At 35.3% G+C, this 9,339-nt stretch overlaps 1 protein-coding gene across 1 annotated transcript; it reads left to right on the plus strand.

The window, feature by feature from the left end:
- The first annotated feature begins 5,412 nt into the window (after positions 1-5,412).
- On the plus strand, positions 5,413-8,784 carry LOC18100733 (exocyst complex component EXO70A1). The gene has a single exon (XM_024603888.2). It carries the CDS (start codon positions 6,104-6,106, stop codon positions 8,153-8,155), a length of 2,052 nt encoding a protein of 683 aa, XP_024459656.1. The 5' UTR covers positions 5,413-6,103; the 3' UTR covers positions 8,156-8,784.
- Positions 8,785-9,339: the final 555 nt, after the last annotated feature.

Consider the following 9,339-nt stretch of genomic DNA (forward strand, 5'->3'; position numbering starts at 1 on the left):
TCTATCTTCTAACCCTAAATTATGCATCCACATCCACGAAGCTAGATCTAAACTTCAGCATAATTTTAATAAATTAATAACCTCTATTTTTATACAATTTAAATCTAAAGTTTTAAAAATATTTCGATTAAATATGGTCTTAAGGGTATTAATTTATAGAGATTTAACTGTATTTGGATTCTTGAAAATTTTGCTTATAAAAAAAACGATACCAAATAATCACAGAAAAAAAATTAGGTTCGGCATAGAAAAAAATTACTTGAGAAGAAACTTGCTCAGCAACAAAAATGGGTTGACAACTGAAATTATATGAAGACATGTATACATCTCATTTGCTAGCAAAAAAATGGAGTCAAGAGATCCAATATATACAAACTACAGATAACATACAGAGAATTTTGCTGCTTTTGTATAGTTTTCAAAAAGAGGAACGAAGTTTGAACTCATAGAGAAACACTGTGCTGATGATGGTGTTGTTGGGTTCAGATAAGGGAATTCTAAAACTATATTCTGTGTAAAGGTAATTTCTTCTCGTTAGATGCAATCGACTGAATCTGCGATTTGTAAAAGTAAAATGGCAATCGCAGCTTCTTGGTTGAGCTAAATAATGAATCAATCTGGCCACATATAGAGAGTATTATCTACGCTACAGGCAGGCTGGAAGACCTGACAGAGATACAATCCTGGAAGGAGCTTGCGTTCATCTAGCCTTTAAACCAAACCAGAACCTGCACGTCAGGAAAATGACAGGCATGAGTAGCACTTTCCAGCTTTCTAACCAGAGAAGTTTACTTGGTCAGATTAAGGAAAAACCTAATCCTTGTAGATTTCATTTCTTTAAGAAGCAAAAGTTGCAAGAACAGCATGCAAGATAGCCCAAAAGAAAATTATACAAAGACGCAAGGCAGACCGATGCAGTAGTGCTCGGTCACAAGAAACCCTGGAATATTGCAAATATAAGATTTGTTCCAGAAGCTTGCATCAAAACAGAGAATAAAGCAGATAATCCTACCATAGACCATCAATCATGTCAGACACTGGTCTTGTAAACTTTGGGACAATTCTCGATGTAGTAAGCGACTTGAAACCAGGATCCGAGGTAGAAGAGGAAAACGAAATAAGAATCAAACTGCTTTAAAACAAAAAAAAAATCAAAGTGTAAAACATCTTGAAGGACTACCTTTATCATCATCTTCATCCTCTAACCTATTATGGCCAACAGCATCCTCATCTATAACAATAGCAACTTGATCATTATTGACTCCAAATTTGAATTGCAATTAGGATAAGTAGTTTGCTCATCTAGAACTGCAAAACACACACAGAAATTACTGGCAGGTGTCAAACTCAAAACTTTCGACAAACTTATCCTGACACTATTACCAGCATAGAAGCAAGCAAATCTTAAGATGCAGCCTTTAAGATTGCTCTACTTGTTTCAACTAGATAGAAAATCTTAATTACACAGCAGGGGAAAAATGGAAAAACGTAGTTCTGCTTTGTCAGGATTTGTTACCAAACATCTTGGAATCACTAAGCAACTAAGTTTCATCATGTGAGAGGATAGATTGGAAGACTCCCCACAGGTTTAACTTCCACAATTTCAGAGGCTGGGTTACTTGGACGTCCCAAACCTTCAACTCCTTCAAGCATATTTAAGTGGGATTCTTTCCACGTAAAGCGCTCTCAAGAGTTTCTACTCGACGTGTTAACTCCTCTACTTTATTCCTTTCTATCTCCAATAATGTGTCCCTGCTTTGAGCCACCTCCTGTACGTTCTACAATTTAGGCAAAACATTAGTAATCTTCTTCTGGGGCAATTCCTTGTGCTCATGCGCCACGCTGCTATCATCAAGATTCACATCTTGCATTGCGCACAAGGAAAGACACCAATGACTCCAGGCGTGAAATGGGTGTTGTCTCAGCGTCCGTCCCAACATCTTCAAGTTTCACTTCACCCTCGACATCTTCAATTAGCCTTTGAATGGAACTTGAATCAAGGCATCTTCTATTCAGTTACTCAACATCTTTTATCTGACTCAATCAGCTCAGAATTAAGTTTATTGTTTGCAGACTGAAGCTGTAGCCTCTCAGCCTGCGCATCCTCCAATTTCTCCAAAAGGGCTTTGAACCTACTATAATCTATAGTATCAGGCAATTCCTCATCTTATAAGTTAGTTTCTTCACAGAGAGACATGAAGAGAACACAAATTCTCCAACGACTTGTGCAATGTCACATTGGTCAATTCAAATAATTTTGTTTGTATAATTATGGAATAGATTTGTGTTTTTTTCAAATAGAAAAGATAAAGAAATATATTATATCTGTCCCAATTGTCTCTATTTATTTTGACTTGAGACAATAATAAACTCTAATTTTTTAAAGTAAAATTATAGTTATGGTTCAAAATTTTAATAGAAATTATTTTTCATATCTCGAATATCTTTCATTATTTTTTTTAAAATGGTTAAGTTGTAAAAAGATGCGAGAATTTAAAAAACAATGTTAAGAAATTATCATGATTAAGTTTCTGTTAGACAAAAACAATATTAATCTTTTCATTTAACTTTTTTCAATTTTGATTTGTTTTGATTTTTTTTATTTTTAATAACAATAATCAAGTACGCTTGTCACCGGCCAGCACCTCATAAGATCTGGCAAAGACGGTGAAAAAATTATATATATATATATATATATATATATAGTCTCAGCCCCTCAAATGGATTGCTTAGTAGGGAAGGACTTTATTTGTGGGCCTAGAAATAGGGCTTGTGACTAAACTTGAGTTTGTACGGGCCAGCTCGTACATGGGTCTCTCATCCTCTACCAATAGCACCTCGATTTGTCTGGTATTGCAGTCAAATATGATTATTGGAATTATAATTGGAATGAAAAAAAGAGAGTTAATTTGATGGTTTTTCATGTAGTTATTAAACCTAGTCTCATTTGACGAACGGTGTTGGGGTTTTAGTTGAATAAAATATGATAATAACTTAGTTGGGGTTTTAGTTGAATCAAACATGATGATACTTATTTAATTTATTTAGATTTTTAGTTATTTAGTCTTATTTAATTTTATTTGTATCGATATAAAAAAAATTTATCTTTTTAATATAAATGATTACCCCAGGGATCTAGAAAAAAAATTATGGTGCTCAAAAAATACATGTGTAGTTACTTCCTTGTCATTCTAAAATCTCTTATGATTCAAACCCTTTTTAGAATTAATTTCTAAATCAGGCTGGGCAAATATGATTTTTCAACCTTATTACACCAGCCATCTCACTACTAAATACATATTTAAACTATTTGGATATTAACAATTAACAAGAAAAAATTAAATGGTATGGAGGATTTATTGTGTGCTATCTCAAAGAACACTATAAAAGACAAAAAAATGGTTTTTTTTTCTTTCAAGTCAAGCACGAAAAGAAAGAGAGAAAAGAGAAATGTGGAAAGAAAAGAAAATGAAGAAGAATGGTTGTTCAAGCCACGCCATTCTTGAGAGCCAAAATGTGCTGCTCAACTACGATGCGCTTCCTTGCACGTGGGCGTTGCATTACACGTCCCAATCATTTTTTTTTATTTAGGCCTTATCAAACAATGTTTTTACTTAGTCCTGAATATTTGATATCTCTTCAATTTATTCCCATATTTTATCTCACCCGAGTCCAATGAAGGCCCAACCAGTGGTAAAGGAAGGGAAGGGAAACGAAAAAGATGAAAGGCCAAACTGGATTAGCCCATTGTGACCGTGTTCATAACCTATGGTTGTGAATTGAACAAGTTAACCAAGTTGATTGAGGTCTGTCCAATATGAGGTCGTCTTTTCATTTCACTCCATAAATTTTTTTTTTCTCGATTTTTTCCTGTGATAGTTTGAATGAGATAACTGAGTCGTGTTTAAATCTGCTTAGTTAAACGAGCCGCGTTAAGTCAACTCCAACACGGTTGGATTTGAAACCTATGCAAAGGGCCAAGACACAAAGCAAAGCTAGATAAATAAAAAACAAATGAACTATGTTAATATATTGTTTTGTTTTAATTTTTTTAAAAATATATTGACTTATAATTAAAATAAATAGCATGATTGTCGCGATATCATGTTTCTTTATCTGCATCAATCACTTAACATTCAAATTCCATCTTTATTTCTCGTTAATGATTTATTTAGTATTTATTAACAAATATGGTAATCTATTAGTTTTATTAAACACATTTATAAGCTTATTTTAGATTTTTCATTGTTATCAAAGAATTTAACAATGCTCACATATATTTTTTTTAATGCTTGAATTAATTTTTGATTAAACTCCCACCATAGCACAAAAACTTCATCTAGTGCTAAAACCATTTATAATGGATCGAAAGTCATATCTAATTTGGTTCCCTCTAAGAAATTTCTTTCCTAAACTAAAGTTCCAAGCAAGAGTACCACGCAGATGCAGAGTGTGTTTGGCAGTGTGGTAGCGGTTGCTTTTCAAATAGCTTTTCGTGCCGAAATACATGTCAATGATGTTTTTTCATTTTTTAAAAATTATTTTTGATATCAGCACATTAAAACGATTCAAAAAGTACAAACCGCACTCAATTTTAGTAAAAAAAAAAAATTTAAAATTTGATGAAACACAGTTACAAATACAATGACAAACGGTCTCGCAAAGTCAAGCTCGACCTCACCATTTGTGCCAATTAATTAGAAAGTATAATATTCTATAATCTTTATCAAGAAATTCATGCACCCATTTCCATGTCAAATCAAATCATGTGGCGACGTGAATCATAGCGCCTTTGGAAATTGTGCTTAGTTGACTATGGCTGGTAAATAAAATATAAAAATAAAAATGATTATTGTTTAATAGCACCACATTATCATGGTAGTTGTAATTCTTTGCATTATAATTCATGAAATTAAAATAATTGAGCTTTATTTCATCAATTAATTCTACATACTTAGTAAAATTGTATTTCAAAACCTATACAGTATCAAATATTAACTTATTACACTTTTTTTTAAAATTTTTTTTTTCAAGGAAAGTGATTTTACCTAGCAAATCATAATTTAAGTTCTCTGAACTTCAAAAAACTTAAAAAACACAAAATAAATATATTATTTTAGATAAAAGTAGTGTTTAAAGAAAAAAATGAAAACATAAAGTAAATGTATTTTTAAAATAATTATGGAATGAGTTTTTATACTTTAAAATAAAAGGTATAGTAAGACAAAAATATTTTTAATTAAAAATTTAAATATAAATAAATTTATCTCTAAAATCCTTTTAAAGTATATATATTTTTATACTTTGAAATAAAAAATATATAAAAATAATCCTTCTCTGTCTCCACTAAAATACGGCAACGCAATAATGAAACGCCATCGACATGAAAATCCTAACGTTAGTACCTTACTATGCCCATAAAAAAAGAAACATGTGACCTTGCCGGCCAGGCTGTAACCGACAGGTCGTCCAAACAGAGAAGGGGAGAGGGAGGGTGAGAAAGTACAGAGAAGCTTTTTTTGCCTTACTGTCTACCACTTTGGCATTACTAGACCTTGCAAAAAAGGGAGCTGTAAAGTCTCTCTCTCACCCCGTCTCTCTCTCTTCAGATTTAGGGTTTTCTTTTCTCTTTGAATCCAAAATCCCTCCAGTTCATCAGATTCACTGACTCACCGGGTCAACTCGCTCTTCCAAAGCTTAAAAAACCAAGCAAATCTCATCAAGTGAGTTTCTTGCACTCTTACGTTCTCCTATCTACCTTAAAAAAAAAACTTCAGTAGGGTTGGTTAGTTACTTGTGATGATTGCTTTGTTAGTTTTTAGTTTGGTCTGAATTTGGTGAGGTTTGGTTAAAGATTGTAGACATGAAGATTTGTTGTTATATGAGTCCTGGTTAGTAATAATTAATTATCTGAGGAACCCAGTATCACAAGATCAAAAAAGATCAAATCTTGATCGCTGATTTTAGCTTTTTTAAGCAGGGAGACCCAAAAGCTCAAAACTTTGATTTAATATAGCCTTTTCAGCTTAATTTGTGAGAGCCAGAAGCTAAAATCTTTGGTTTTTGGGGGGTTTGTTGTGTGATTAGAGAGTTTAGGGTTGTAATGGCTGAATCGGTGAAGAGTGACGGTAAAGGCGATGATAGGATTGAGAATTTGATTGCTGCAAGGAAGTCATTGAAGTTAAGTTTAGAGAAGTCGAAATCTTTAGGGCTTGCTCTTAAGAAAGCTGGACCTATTTTAGATGAGATGAAACAAAGATTGCCTTCTCTAGAGGCAGCAGTGCGCCCCATTCGTGCAGACAAGGAAGCACTTGTAGCTGCTGGGGGCCACATTAACCGTGCTATTGGCCCTGCAGCTGCTGTGCTTAAGGTTTTTGATGCTGTTCATGGATTGGAGAAGTCGTTGCTATCAGATCCGAGGAATGATCTTCCTGGGTATTTGTCAGTGATAAAGCGACTTGAGGAGGCTTTGAGATTTCTGGGGGATAATTGTGGATTGGCAATTCAGTGGTTGGAGGATATAGTGGAGTATTTGGAGGATAATGTTATGGCAGATGAGCGGCATCTGTTGAATTTGAAGAAGTCATTGAAAGGTCTTAGGGAATTGCAAAGTGATGATGAAAGAGCTCATCTTGATGGTGGGCTTTTAAATGCTGCTTTGGATAAATTGGAAGGTGAGTTTTGGCGGCTGTTGACAGAACATAGTGTGCCGCTGCCAATGCCATCATCTTCAACACTTGGTGAACAGGCAGTCATTGCACCATCACAATTACCTGTGTCTGTTATTCACAAGTTGCAAGCCATTCTTGGGAGGTTGAGAACTAATAATAGACTTGAAAAGTGCATATCAATATATGTAGAAGTTCGCAGTTCGAATGTTAGAGCTAGTTTGCAGGCACTGGATTTGGATTACCTTGAGATCTCAATAGCTGAATTCAATGATGTGCAGAGCATAGAAGGTTATATAGCCCAGTGGGGCAAGCATTTGGAGTTTGCTGTGAAGCACCTGTTTGAAGCGGAGTACAAACTTTGTAATGATGTTTTTGAGAGGCTTGGCTTGGATGTTTGGATGGGATGCTTTTCCAAAATAGCTGCTCAGGCTGGCATTCTCGCTTTCCTTCAATTTGGGAAGACTGTTACAGAAAGTAAGAAAGATCCAATAAAGCTTCTGAAATTGTTGGATATATTTGCATCTCTGAACAAATTAAGGTTGGATTTTAACAGGCTTTTTGGCGGAGCAGCCTGCATTGAAATCCAAAACCTTACAAGGGATCTCATTAGGAGGGTGATTGATGGGGCAGCTGAGATTTTCTGGGAACTTCTTGTTCAGGTGGAGTTGCAGAGGCAGATTCCACCTCCTCCAGATGGGAATGTTCCGATACTGGTTAGCATCATTACTGAGTACTGTAATAAACTGCTTGGGGATAATTATAAACCTATCCTGAGCCAGGTTCTGGTCATTCATCGAAGTTGGAAGCATGAGAAGTTTCAGGAAAGGATTCTTGTTGGTGAGGTTCTGAACATAATTAAAGCCATTGAGCTCAACCTGGAGACATGGACAAAGGCTTACGAAGACACAATCCTAGCTAACCTTTTTGCCATGAACAATCACTACCATTTATACAAGCACTTGAAGGGAACAAAAGTTGGGGATCTCTTAGGAGATTCTTGGTTCAAAGAGCATGAACAGTGCAAGGACTACTACGCTACAATCTTCTTGAGAGATAGTTGGGGGAAGCTTCCAGGTCATTTAAGTCGGGAAGGCCTAATTCTGTTCTCAGGTGGGCGTGCCACTGCCCGTGATCTTGTCAAGAAAAGGCTGAAAACTTTCAACGAAGCTTTCGATGAAATGTATAAGAAGCAGTCTAGCTGGGTTGTGCCAGATAGAGATCTCAGGGAGAAGATATGCCAGCAGATTGTGCAGGCAGTTGTGCCTATTTATCGGAGCTATATGCAGAACTATGGTCCTTTGGTTGAGCAAGATGGAAGCTCAAATAAATATGCAAAATACTCTGTGCAGGCTTTGGAGCAAATGTTGAGCTCGCTATTTCTGCCAAAGCCAGGAAGATATGCAAGTTTCAAAGGCAGGCAGCTTAGTGACAAATTCAACAATGGTGTTGCTGATCTTCGACGGACAACCTCTGCAGTAGTGTGATTTTCCTGATCTAATTTACTTTATGTTGGTTAAGCTGAAAGGTAATTAATTCAAGCATCGCCCCGCCTTTGGTTACCGGCCAGCTCTTGCACTGTACATATTTGTATCCACAGGGACCTGAGACTATTTCAGGAATTTTTTATGAGCAAAGGAACTTCTTCAAAACTTTTTCAGACATTGTCTGAATTTTCTCAATGAGATCGAATTTTCATAAGCTGTTTGAATGCAAAGCAATCTTGAGGAGCCCCAGACACTACGATGAAAGCGAAGATGGGCCTTCCTTATTGAAATCGTAGATAATACTTTGAGGTATACATTGTCATATTATATTCATTTTCACTCTCATTTATTCAGTTAGTGGGCTGTAGAAACCATGTATTTGCTAGATATGTGTACAATTCTTTGATATGAAGAGCAATTAGAGGTCTGGCAGGAATTAAATTATTCACTTGTATTCTGAAAATGGCATAGATGTTTGTGTGGGGGGATTAATGGATGATAATGTCTTTTATTGCTGGTTTTAGAAGTTAACATTGCCTTTGAGTGTACTAGAAATATTGACAGCGATAAGATGTTGGCTCATTTAGCTTGTCTTATTTTCTAATGTAAGAGAATTCTTCATTGTTAAATATCTTGTCAATATATGATTCATGCTTTCCTCGATCCATTTTAATAGGAGAAGATGCTTTAGCTTTGAGTACTATTACCAAGATGCTTTAGCTTTGAGTACTCTTACCAAGATGCTTTAGCTTTGAGTACTATTACCGTTAATTTTTGTTGTTCCATCTCATTTGGACAATGCTAGCATAGGAATTGGTTGACTCGGAAGTGCACTCCTTGTAGGCTTGCCTTTTAGGCTGATGCGCGGATTTTCATGAATGACTCTTTGAAAGCATTTATATTACAGTTATCCTTAGACATTCATGATTCATGACTTACAACTTGTGATTCTTCTATCAAGTTGCTCCCACCATGTGAGCTGCTTGCCATCGTTTCCTGCACCTCTTGTCTCCACATCATGCTCTTCTAGATTTTCTACGGACTGATGTTTGAAAAATTATATAATGCTCAAGCTATAACTACTAATAGTTATAACATAGAAGAGAGATAGACACAATGAGCAAAGAGAAGATCTCTCTCTTCTTTTTTTGTAAAGTATATTTTTTCAATTCACTTTCTCATGT

The sequence above is a fragment of the Populus trichocarpa genome, chromosome 6 (genome assembly GCF_000002775.5).
Source record: "Populus trichocarpa isolate Nisqually-1 chromosome 6, P.trichocarpa_v4.1, whole genome shotgun sequence".
NCBI classification, from domain to species: domain Eukaryota; kingdom Viridiplantae; phylum Streptophyta; class Magnoliopsida; order Malpighiales; family Salicaceae; genus Populus; species Populus trichocarpa.

Bases quoted from the DNA above. Each gene is read 5' to 3' on its own strand.
- LOC18100733 (XM_024603888.2), top strand. From the start codon at position 6,104: ATGGCTGAATCGGTGAAGAGTGACGGTAAAGGCGATGATAGGATTGAG.